At 37.1% G+C, this 13,823-nt stretch overlaps 1 protein-coding gene across 1 annotated transcript; it reads left to right on the top strand.

Annotated features, from left to right (window-relative positions):
* The first annotated feature begins 298 nt into the window (after positions 1 to 298).
* Positions 299 to 1,227, top strand: LOC132599988 (uncharacterized). The gene is made up of 2 exons (XM_060313128.1): positions 299 to 315; positions 435 to 1,227. The coding sequence occupies exons 1-2, from the start codon at positions 299 to 301 to the stop codon at positions 1,225 to 1,227; spliced, it is 810 nt and encodes a 269-aa protein (XP_060169111.1).
* The last annotated feature ends 12,596 nt before the right edge of the window (positions 1,228 to 13,823 follow it).

Here is a 13,823-nt window from a genome sequence, read left to right as displayed (position 1 = left end):
TAGGGGACTGGACCCCACAGAAAGTTGGTTCCTCGTAAGAAGGGGTTGCTATCTATTTTCAACAATCTGACAGACGAACTCCTTAATGAAATCCTCATAAGACTACCAAATAGCAAAGTAGCAATTCGTTGCAAATTGGTTTGCAAACGTTGGTTGTCTCTAATCTCCTCAGATTACTTCGTTACTACCTCCACCTTTCACCATCAAGATAAGGAGGAACCCTTTACTCTTGTGGTATTACTTGGTCAGAAAAATAATAATACACGTGTAGGTTATGTAGAGTGTCCAAAACTAAAACATGGTATATCAAGTCATGTAGATTTAGGGTTTCTCCTTAGTCAAACCGATAACATACGCTTAGAAGCATCCTATGGTGACTTAATTTTATGCTCTGATGGAAGAAATAATTGCTCCATTTGTAATATTCTTACTAGGCAATGGATTATTCTTCCACCTTCCCTATATAGTGGTGGATGTATTGGTTTCGTGATTGAGCCAGATAATAATAATGCTCGTTACGAGTATCGGGTGATACGATATTTTCCTCGTAATAGTAGGAGGATTAAAGGGGAGATATTTTCGTCCGAGAAAGGAAGATGGACCCAATTGGTTGTTACATCTCCGTGCACTTTGGAGGACTTTAGAGATGATACCAAGACTTCACTTATTGCTTGTGGACGAATGTTATATTGTAGCCCTCCGGTTGATGACTTTGTTCTGGCATTTGATCCATTCATCACAAATGATGATCAAATTGTACACATTATTGATTTACCACTTGTGGCTCGTGATATTCCTCCGTATCATTATCAGCTGTCTTCTAAATTGGGAGTGTGTCGAGGTCGTCTACGGTTTGTTCAAGTAACTCTGCTGCCAAGTTCATCCCGTTGTATACGTGTATGGGAGCTTGAGGGGGAGTACACAATGGGGAAATGGACATTGGTGCATGAGAGAATCCCTACATTCACACTACCACAACGTTCTGATGACACAAATGTTTTTTATGTACTAGCTTTCCACCCAAACAATGAGGATCTTATATGCTGTCGTGCAGGCAATTATTGTGTTGTCGTGTACAATTTACGAACGGATAAAGTGGAAAGTTGTATCTACCCTCGTATATTCATGATGCCGGATTGGCTAGAAGTATCAGCACCAAGCTGTGCTGCGTTACAAGTATTACCAATTACAGAAAAATGGTGGCCAACACCAGTAAGAGCACTGTGATCACAGGACTGAGTCTTGGTCATCTGGATTAGATTTGTTGATCGTTCTTATCGGTGTCTTTCTTTAGTCTATTTTTATTTAATTCAGGATGTTTTACGCCTATGATTTAGTGTTGAATGCAGACTTAGAATTGTTTTTTCTGTTTTGCTTGGTAGTTGGCAAAGACCTTTTTTCATGTTATTTTGTTCACAATGTTTAACCACTTGTTTGGAAGGTTGTTATTTAATATATTGTATTGTGTTGTTAGTTTAAATGAAATGTTTATTTTGCTTGTTATTTTAATTGTCACGACCCAACCCCGTGGGCCGCGACTGGTGCCCTACTTGGACACCCAGACAGACAAACATATCAAATTGTAACACACTTATCCAAATCGAATCACACACAGAATAGCGCATACGGCACAAATATCACACGCTGTCTTTAATTATATCAAACTGTATCAAACACATTTCAACGCAACTGTCACGCCCCGAACCATGGCCTGGGCGTAACACGGCACTCGGTGCCTAACTGCATGTGACCGAGCGAACCACATGGCTTGCTGAACCATCATGAGGCATACATGAGCGGAAATATAACGTGACGTGCATGATGAGCTTTATAAAACATAGTAGTCATAATATTAAATATAAATACTTGATTAAGTCATGAATGCGAATAATATCATAAATGATCCAAACCGGCTAACCAACTCTGGAAGTCTACCATGACACTTGTCTTGTCTATGAAACCTCTAACATGAGTCTGAAAAAAAAAACACGTAACATACTTGCTGGGACAAGGCCCCCAGCATACCTTTAGATGCAAAACTAGATAAGGAAGGATAAAGCCTAAACCCCGAATGAGATGGGGCTTACCAATAAGCTGGTACGTGCAAATCCTAATGAGCAGAAGCGTCGTCCTGTAAATCCGTACCTGCATCGTGAAATGCAGGCCCCCGGGCAATAAAAGGGGACGTCAGCACATTGAATGTACTGGTATGTAAAGCAACTGAAAGAAACAACATGGGACATGGAATAACATGATAAGAACTGAAACTGAAAACCCTGGACATAAACATGAGCATGAGTACATATATGTATATATAACATAAGTAAAACATGATAAGTAGGGAGAGCATTTCATAAACCGACACATGATATCACCACGTGGATACGTGGAGTCTGGTACCTCGCCGGACCAGCGGAGCCCTCATACCTTGTCAGAGTATAAGGTGGTAACGTGCATGATGGATCCATTCAGTGTAAAATTAAGGTATCGTCCTAACTGGGCGAAGCGATCCTTGTCCTATGGTGGCTACATAGTTTCAGGCTATCTGAGCCTTCTCGGTAATTCGTGCAACTCCCAAAAACATGAACATAATATAGTTGGCTAAGAAGCCCATGATTTTCGTGAATTAACTTGTGCTTGTCTTGTAATCATGATTTCACGAAATAACTTGTAAACATGGTTTCATGAAATAGCTTGTAGACATGGTTTCATGAAATAACTTGTAAATACGGTTTCATGAAATAACTTGTATTTAGTATGTATGTATCTTGTATCATAGCATGAAAGTAATTATATAATATAGTTGCATGAAAAAATTGTAGACATTGTAGGATATTCATGAGATAATCATTCTTAGTCAAAACATGCATGCAAGAACCCATGGAATACAAAATATGGGTTTTCATGGATTACGGACAGATTCTCAATAATCATAATGAGTATTAAGAACACAATGATAGAATAATAACAATTCAAACATAATATAGTCATAGACATGGACCTAGGGTTATCATGAGCATAGTATAGAATAGAAACCCTAGTTTTGTAAAGTTTCATACTTTATGGATTAGGAGGCGTGGGGAAGAACAATGATGTTCCAACACGTAGATAGTAACTCTACATACCTGGTAATACTCCAAACTTGAATTAAAGATTTGAACTTGAAGAAGTTTTCCAAAAATCTTGGTTCTTGAACCTTGAGATGGGTTTTCTTGAAAACCCTAGTTTATGAACAATGATTTCTTGCTTAGATTACAAGGATATACTTTAGAATTGACTTGGAATGATTAGAATAGGCTTACCTTAATGTTCTTGATGATGGGAGAGAATAGAAGGTCATTCTAGGGCTTGGGGGTGTGAAGAATGAAGTGAAAAAGCCTTAGAACGAAGTTTTAAAATTACTTTCGGACCCATTTTACGCTCAATTTTACGTCCCGTATAATTTGTACGGACCGTATATCATACCGTAAAACCATTCTAGTGATTTGGACATTCTGGACCAATTATACGGCTGGAATATACGGCCCGTATAATTTTTACGGTCCGTATGTTCCACCGTATAATTTTTACGGTCCGTATGTTTCCACCGTAAACTGACATAACACTGTTTAGTAAAACGGGCACAACTTTTTGTACACAGCTCCGTTCAAGACCCATAATATACCGTTGGAAAAGCTATTTCAAAGGGATACAACTTTCATCAAGGAAGTTTTCCCAAATTCCAAATTAATAAAGGGGTTATGGTCGTTGGAAGTAAGATCTTCTACAAACTCACTTGCAAACATGCCCCGTAGAGTGGCTTTCAACTTTGCTTTGCCCAAAGGCTCTTCTCATGTCTTGATTGGGTTTCAAACACCATTTATACACTACTCAAATTGGGTTCATTATACCTCCGTCTTATGAGACAAATCTTAGCCCGAATGCACGAGGTGTTACAGCAACCATGTGCGGACATATATATATATCAAAAAGCCGGCAAGGCTATCAAATGTATCAAAAGCCGACAAGGCTATCAAATGTATCAAAAGCCGGCAAGGCTAACAGATGGCGCAACGGCCAAAACATATACAAAGTGCACGCCGACCAGGCTGCCATAACGAATAGGGTCATACAAACACATATGTACAGAAATAGGCACACACACCCACAAATACGTCTACAGACCTCTAAACAGACCAACCGAAACATATGGCGGGACAGGGCCCCGCCGTACCCCTGAACAAATGTATACATATGTGACGAACGAACATATATACCAAAATGTAGGCTCTGGAATGAGAAGAGCACTCCAAATAGCAAAAGAGGTGTCCTAAACTGGTGGATCACCAAACTGTACGTCTGTACCTGCGGGCATGAAACGCAGCCCCCCGAAGAAAGGGGGTCAGTACGAAATATGTACTGAGTATGCAAAGCAGAAAATACAGAAACAAATCTGAGGCATAAACGAAATAGTAGTACAGAACATAAGTATAAATTTAACATATCAAAATGTTTACTTTAAAACATAAGTCATGCGTAGGGTACAGAAGAATATGGTCGCCCGCCCGTCGATGGCGCCATAACACAGCATAACACCAGAAAGTTTAAAATCTCCGTACCTTCGTCACATACACAGCATACCACCATACACAGCATAACACCAAATATAAGTGGAACCCGACCCTCATTGGCGAGTAGCTCGGTGAACCATAAACACAGCATAACTCCGGAGTACATCAAAGTGTGCACGACAACAGAACCGGCCCGGGAACCGGCGAAAGATATAACAGAACGCACGAGCAGAGTCATGAGTAACCATATGCATAAAATCATTATCATAGACATCAAATATAAGTAACTGACCATACTTGAAATTCGAAATGATAATCATACCAAATTCTTTCAAAAGTCGTCCGAATTACATAAAGGAAAGTCGTGGGACCCACGGACGGGTATTGACCCGAGTCGGGCCCGCCTATGTAAAACATACTCATTATACATCATGGAAACTCCTATAAAAATATTGGAGCAATCCGAGCCTTTATGCAAAAGATATGGCATTTCGTAGTTACGGAATTCTTTAAAACAACTTTTTGTACAAAGTTTGGAAATCAATGTTTTCGAAGACATAATGGTTCATACTTCATCACAACATACATAAGAATGCCAAGAAATATATATAAGGATCATAACGTACTCGGATTTCGAATTTAGAATCTCCTCGAGGCTCGTAATGTAGCCTATTGAAAACTAAGGCATGCCAAAAGAAAGAAGGGTTGCGCTTTACATACCTTTAGCGTTTAGTCGTATTATAACTTGTACTTGCTGCCCAATAGTACTTATCCTATATCAAGATATCAAGAGCTACAATTAGTCTACGAGGGAATTCAATATGTATTTTAGCGTTAACAATCCCTTTCAAACATTTAGACGACATTTCGTTCGCATTCAAACCAACTACACACAACCAATCCAACATCAATAATCATATGTTCAATACCAATCCGGACAGCCCACATAACATTCCAAATAGCCCACATTCACAACATTCCATAACGATTCACATACGGCTACTACATTCTCAAGTTACTCCTAATAATCCGTAGCCTTAACGTTTTCGTGTAACAACTTTACAACAACCCAAACAACGTAAATACAATATATATTCTTAACTATCATTAGTCTTTCCAATTTAAAGAAGACAACATGTCCAAAACAGTTCCTAACCACAACACGTCCAAAACAGTCCCTAATCAACAACACGCCCAAAACAGTCCCTAGCCAACAACATAAAGGTGCCCGGAATTCTTGCAAACGTTTACGAACATACCAAGCAAACCACATATGATTCTTACACATTATTTCATGTATTCGTTTCATATAATTTCAGTAAAATACGACCAGCAGTCACACGATAAATATATCACCAAATTCGTACGCAAATAGCTACATTGTCGACACTATAACCTTACAACGACAACAACACATTTAACAATGTTACCTTTACGATTCTTGGAACTGTTTTACCATTATTTTCATTCTTACAACAGCCCACAAACCATCTCAATTTCAACTTGAATCATTAAGCTTCACTTCCACTAATCGTTCATAACAATAATCAACACTCAACATACACAAATTCACTTTTAACACTAAAACAGTCCACGGTTTGGACTGCTTGTATACTTCAACATAATTCATTTCTTTAACACCTCAATTCACATTTTCAACATGCATACAATACACCACAATGTCCATAACAACAACAATCAAAATGTGACACAAAACAGTCCCTAAATCCCCCTAAAACAGTCCAATACCAACTTGCAACATCATAAACCAACTTCTACAATCTTTGTTCATTTCCATATGTTGACACACATTCAATTCATCAACAATACATGCAAAATGAAACCAACCATGGCTTCACCAAGCTCACGGCTCAGCCCCCTACTTCAACCACAACAATAATCCAACAACAACATGCATGAATTATACATTCAAATCATCATACAACACAAGAACAATGATCATTCTTACCTTACAACTTGTTCTTCCACCTTGGCCGAATCTTCAACCCTATTGAAAGGTTACACCTCCTTGTTTCTTTCCAACAACTACTACACGTTCTTATGCACTTGATGAGGAGTTGATTTGATGGAGAAACTGATTTTTTTTTTATCAACTTGGAGAACGAAGTTCTGGCCGTGAGCTTCAAGGGCATGGATGGCATGTTTATGGTTTCTCCTTCACTTGAAACTTAATGGTGAATGTGTAGAACACTTTAGGGGTTTAATGGTGAGAAGTAAATGGAAGAGCTGGCCGTTTTTGGTGGTGGAGCTGCCATGGCCGTGGCTCTCTTTCTCTAGTTGGTGAAGATGAGAGCTTCTCTCTCTTGTCAATTTGTGGGATTGGAAAATGAGTTGGCATGCAACTTTTGGTCAACAAGGAGACCATTTTGCTGCCCAATATAGTCATACACGTTCCCCCAACTAAGCATGGGCAAAAAAAATCTGATTTGTTATGTGCTAGTGGACCCCACACGGCCACTAGTGCAAAATTTGTGAATATTAAGTCTTAATCCCCACTTAATAATCCAACTTGAATCGTCCATATCTCCTTATCCCGTTATCATTTTGACGAGCGGTTTGTTGCATTACAAACTAGACTCGATGAACTTCATTTTAGGCTTTTGAAACACCTTAAAACTCCTCATATACAAGGAGATATGCCTCCTACAATATAGACTAAAATCGGGTCCGAAATTTTACTGAAGTTGTTCCGATTCATTTCGTTTAACTTCTAATCCTCTTCCAACCTCATGTAACCTCTTATGCATACATATACACACTTATATACATCAATAAAAATCCATATACACATCTCGAAGGGTCCAGAGAATCACAATAACCTTAAACATAACTAGAGAACTCACAAAGCTTTGACGAAACTCCAATCGCAAAAGTATATTCATATCTTTTATCCATCCTCTATATCATTACTAATAATCTCAAATACTTTAAAAGTCACTCGCATTACCTAATATACATACTCATAGCGCGATTTCAAATCCTTTAGGTAACCGTGTCACCTTGGGATACTTAAGGAAACCATATATATATAACGATATTCTTACTAACTCGATTAACTTTTCTTGAACCTTCTTAACTCATTCTTTCTTGTTTTAATACAAGTAGCACGGATTATTATGGAGTGTAACATTAATTTTATTGTATCACATCTAAATTCATCATCGTTACGTAACGACGAAAAGTCTCATTTTATATAACGATCAATTTGGTGTTATCGCGTCGTTACTTTATTTATTTATTCTCATTTTGTCTTCATTTATTATCTAATAATCATATTTTATCCTTTATCATAAACCTTTCAGCTATTCAAAGGATAAGAGTATTATTTTCAACATATTCCATGGATTCGCCAATTATTTATCCTTCTTCCTAGTAATCATCCTCTTATCTTCATTGTCGTTCCATGCCAAAGACGACCAATTCTTTCAACAAAATCGCCACCAACAAAGAGACATAAATAGCAACTCTACCAGCTTCCACCCCTACCACCACCAGTAACCTTATTTCTAACAAGTCCAACCACAATGGTGACAGGGTGTCAAAGGCATTATAACTCAATTGCAGAAAAGGGACAAATTTACCATTGTACGTCAGTATATTGTTCACATGTATCATCGGTTATACATTATCTCAAAAGGTCACCTTTCTTCTTGATTCTAATTTCCTTCAACAAAAAAAATAAAAATATATAAAAAATAAGAAACAAGAAAAAAAGAATGTCCCATTTGTGGGATCACACTGGTGTATGTTGTAGTTAAACACATGGTAGTTTCTCTGGTGATATACTGCGAATTCTCCTCTGCTTTTCTTGTTGTTTGGATCCATGTTCTGGAAATAGCAGCATCAAGGGCGGATCTAGAGTATTTATATTGAGAAGTCCATCGAACAAATATAGATATAGAGCTGGGAACCCAGTACTAAAACGGCAATGAAAGTACCAACTAAAGTTTTGCTCCCGTATGATAGTTTTAATCTTCACTTTCGTATTCTCTACAAAAACCACCACTGGCGAGGGTAGGCCTTTGTATTGCATATCAATACCTTTATGCGGTTATTATTTATTAATTTAAAATTACTAGGAACCCATGAGCTTCAAATCTTGGATTTGCTGCTGAATTTGGCTCTTTTCCCTTTCATTTTTTTCTCGTACACATATTGTAGGTGTTTGACCATGTAATTTGGAGCTCAAATTTGAAGTTTTGATTTGAAATCAGTGTTTGCTTATGATATCTGAAGAAAACTTCAAGTTCAATTTGAAATTTTGATTAAAATCTATTATTATGTTCTAAATTTAGGCCACCAATTTTATTGGACCATCTGGTGGTGAGAGATATAAGTTAAGTGAGGAACATATGAATTTACCAGGCTATCATGACAACGAAGGTGATTACAACGATAAAGAGTAGCCCAAGCCTTGGTTTCAAAAATTAAAAGGAGCTCAGGTCTTGAGTTAAGAGAGCAACATGAGATGAGTTGCAATCGTGATTAGAGTTCCGTTTTCAGTTTTCAATTATGTTTTAGTCAGTAAGATGTTAATCTGTTTTAAGTTGTATGCACTGATGGTATAAACGATATTTGCACAATCAGATCAGGTGTGTCCTTCCTGTTTCTATTTTGAGTGAATATGTTCCACATGCACTTCGTTTATTTCTAACCGGATTTTTTGTTTTGGATGATTCATAACATCTGGTACTCTGGTTGCTTTCGCTCTGGATATGGACCAAATCCTGCTTAATTTTATTTTCTGGTTACTTTCACTCTGGTAATGGACTAGCTGCTGCTAAATTTTACATTTTGGCACATTTGTTTCTTCTGTTAACTACTTTTGTACATGCATGTGAGAATTCATGACTACAGGCACCGTCGGAGCCACAGCCCAGAAAGGGTGTTCAACTGAATGCCCTTCACTAAAAAATTATACCGTGTAGATATGTCAATTATTACACATTATAGATATATATATACATATTGAACACCCTCAATATATAGATTAAATAAATTTGAACACCCTTGACTCCGCCACTGACTACAGGTATTAACTGCTCCTTTATTTAGTTTCTGGAAATCTTTTTATGTTTCATGGATACACATTTTCCTTCTTTTTTCAGTTTTTTCCTCCAATTAATAATTTGTTCAACAAATTGCAGGTAATGAGACGGCCTTGTAATGGCAAGAAGCGAAAAGATGCAGCTCTTGTATCTGGACATACTTTTGCATCAATACATTTGTAAAAGTGTGTATTTGTGTTGCTGTATCTTTAGCAAGTATGTAATTTTGATGTTCTGTCCTTACTTGAGGGTTGAATTAATACTTGGTTTTTACTTTTATTTGACATTATTAATCCTGTCACCTAAATACACCTTTGTAAACATGACGACAATGGAAAGCATCCATTAATTGACCATCGTTGAAAAGCACGGGCCATGCGCCTCTAGTATATTTTAGAAGCCAACAACAAGGTGTACTAACACAACATCAATATATTGTACAAACAGCAAATTAAAGTGTACTGTGAGTTTGGGCTTTGTCTGCCTATTCCATTGGCTAACACGTGTATCTCCTTCTTTTTGCAGCAACCCACGTGTATTCCACTTTGGTGTTATATCGTCTGTCGTATCTTGGGTCTCTGCTCAAAAACAAGTCACCCGCTTCCATCTCAAAATGCACAAATCAGGAAAACAAAGTAACAACCAACAACAATAACATACCCAGTGTAATCCTACAAGTAGGGTCTGGGGAAAGTCACAACCATACAATAGCAAGTTTCTTTTGCTTTTTTGGGTAAACTAGAGAAGAATTAAACAAATGTTCACACCAATGCATTCTTTGTCAAATTTCTTCAAACTCTGATGCTGATTTCAATACCTTCTTCATTTGCACCTTCTTTTTTTTGTTTAGTTTACTTTCTTTGTAGTCACTATTTGTTGGGTACTTTGGTGGGTATATGATAGATTATTATTTATTTTGGGTAGTTTATTATGACAAAGAAATCCGCATCTGCTACCCTTCAGCCTACTTACTCTGCTCCATTGGTTTGCGATGTGAACTCCTACATTGTTTTCTCTAGCAAAATTGAGTTGTAAGTACGTCCCTCTCGCTCTCTTGCTGTCACTCCTGCTTTAGGGTACCCACTAAAAATAGCCAATACGTACATTGTAAACAATACTCCCTCCATTCCATGATAAGTGACTTTTTTAGCTCATGCACAGTTCTTAAAAAATGGATCACTCCTAGGAAATTAGGAGTGTTTTTATTAACTTACCCCTAATTATATTTTAAGTTAACATTGGGTATTGAGTAGTAGATAATTAAAACTTTAGTTGGATGAACAATTAACGAGAAGGTATCATTAAACCTTCAACTAACAAAGCTTAATGACTTCAATGAAGCTTTTGGAGTACGTACAGTTAATAGATGAAACTTTAGAACAAAAATCACAAAATGTAAAAATTTCAATTGTAAATCAAGATTATGAATGAAAATTTAAAATTGGAGCCAACTTTTGAACATTTCCCTCCAAAATTATCCTATAAAAGAAGGTTTAAATTTCTTCAAGTTTCATATCCATGAAGTACTGAACTATTTCAAATGACTCTTCAAAATTTATTTTCAGGGAGTGACTACTATTCGTTTTGATACATAGGAGAAGAGTTATGCTAACATGATACTGCGGATAATGTATACAGCAGTTCATTTGACATATATAAAATATTGTGCTTATATAATTAAATGCGTAGTAAAAGAAAATGTAATTAATGAAACCTTGATTACTTAAATAAGGGCAATTTTGGGAGAATCAGTCCAAAATATTCATGAAATCTTAAAAAGTTACTTATTTTGAAATAAAATAAAAAGCGTAAAAAGTCACTTAATATGGAATGGAGGGAGTCTATTTAAGATAATTATTTTAATGAATTTTCTACTCTCAGTTATCAGAGATCCTTTATTAGGTGTTTCGCTCGAAGGAGAGGATGTTCCTATTATATAGAAAAAGCCAAGAAGTAATTGGTTCGACATGTCTGCTCTTGGTATTTAAATCAAATCTGAAGTATTTAAGACTTTTAGCTAGACATACCTTATGACAGTTTTTTGCAATGTGTCTTTACTTTGTGTATCAAAACTAAACATTTACCGTGTATCTTTGGCTTTCTATGAGCTGTTAAAATTCTTACGCTTTTGGTTTTATTCCCCTTCTCAACTCTCTATTTTCTATCAGTAGCTTTCTTCCATTCCATCTTATAAAATGGCTTACAGGTAAAAGAAGTTTAGTTTCAAGGAACGCATCTTGGGATATCGATGTTCTTTTTAAGACAATAGGGCTTAAATTCATTGTTTGTCTGCCTTTAACTTTGGTTTTCCAAAGCTTTCTACATTCTTAAAATAAATTGATTCCTATGTAGGAATTGTATTATTTCCACTGGTGAATAAGAACGGACAAACAAAAGTTATTGGAGTTGTTTCCTCAAAACTGGAGTAACTAGAGTTACTATATATCCCATCTGGTTATGAATTTTCTCCCTGCATTCTCTAGATGTATAAATTTATAATATAGCATGCAAAAAAGTTACTTGAAGAAATTCTGTTACTACAAAGCTCTCTTCAAAGTAGTGTTAGATACTGTTGGGAAGAAATTAATGACTAAGATGATTAATATTCGACTACAAGGTGTGATAGATTATGAAAGAGGAACCAAATAATTGGCTACAAGAAATGTAATAACTGATGGGAATAAAATAGACCCGCAAAAATAATATTCACGGTATTAGTGATAAACGCGGAACACTAACTTATGGTTAAATCAGCAAGAATAAAATGCAGCAATAATGACACCAAGATTTTACGTGGAAACCCTTCTGAATAAGGGAAAAAACCACGGCCAAGAGGAGCAGCTGATATCACTATAGAGGAATTTTACACTGTGTAGTAACGAGTACAAATACTCCTAAGACCACTACACCCTCAAAAGAAATAACACTCTTTTGATTTTCCCACCTCACTACAATATCACTCACACTCTATTTTTCTTCACAGACTATTTTCTTACAGTCTATGGAATACCTCACTTTTGCTCTCACTCAGATGTATTGTCTGAGATTTTGGTGTGTTACAAATGAACCATAAGCTGCCTATTTATAGGAATGAATTTCCTATGGTGAGGTAACCGCTTACATTATGATGAGGTAAGCGCCTACATCATGAAAATGTGAACAAAGAAATTGGCTTGTTAGCCAAGTCCACAATTGTTGCCAATGTATAATTTGTCAAAGGAAGAAAAATCTTCCTTTCTTAAAATATGGGATAGGGGACTGGACCCCACAAATCTCCCCCTCCAGTCCCATTCACCTGAAGGAGGGTACACTGGCTTCTAATTTGAGTGCATGCCGACAAGTTCTTTGCACGATTCGAACTTGTCTCTCGGTACCGCCTTGGTCAGCATATCTGCAGGATTTTCATTCGTGTGAATCTTCTTGACTTGGAACAATTCGCTTTCCAATTGCTCACGAATCCAATGATATCTGACATCGATGTGTTTTGTTCTCGCATGGTACATGGAGTTCTTGCTCAAGTCTATTGCACTCTGACTGTCACAATAGACAACATACTCCATTTGCTGCAATCCAAGTTCTTGAAGGAATCTCTTGAGCCATATCATCTCTTTGCCAGCTTCAGTAGCCGCAATATACTCCGCTTCCGTTGTAGATAGTGCGACACACTTCTGCAACTTTGACTGCCATGATATAGCTCCCCCTGAAAAAGTAAACAAATATCCAGTAGTGGATTTTCTGTTATCAAGGTCACCTGCCATATCAGAATCTGTATAGCCCTTCAAAATTGGATTTGATCCTCCAAAACACAAGCATTCATCTGATCTTCCTCTTAGATACCTGAGTATCCACTTCACAGCTTCCCAATGCTCTTTCCCTGAATTTTCGAGAAATCTGCTAACAACACCGACTGCATGAGCAATATCTGGTCGAGTGCATACCATTGCATACATTAAACTTCCGACGGCAGAGGAATAAGGAATCTTGGCCATTCTCTGTTTTTCCTCTGTTGTTGTAGGACACATCTTTTTGCTCAATTTCAGATGACCAGGAAGAGGTGTGCTAACCCACTTAGCACTCTTCATATTGAAGCGCTCTAGTACACGTTCTATGTACTTTTTCTGCGACAAATAAAGCTTCTTTTCATCTCTCGAACGAGTAATTCTCATGCCCAAAATCTGCTTAGCATGACCCAAGTCTTTCATTG

Source organism: Lycium barbarum, chromosome 6 (assembly GCF_019175385.1).
Source record: "Lycium barbarum isolate Lr01 chromosome 6, ASM1917538v2, whole genome shotgun sequence".
In the NCBI taxonomy this organism is placed as follows: Eukaryota; Viridiplantae; Streptophyta; class Magnoliopsida; order Solanales; family Solanaceae; genus Lycium; species Lycium barbarum.
Note: the sequence above shows the minus strand (reverse complement) of the source record. Positions and strands in the feature narration are given on the sequence as shown.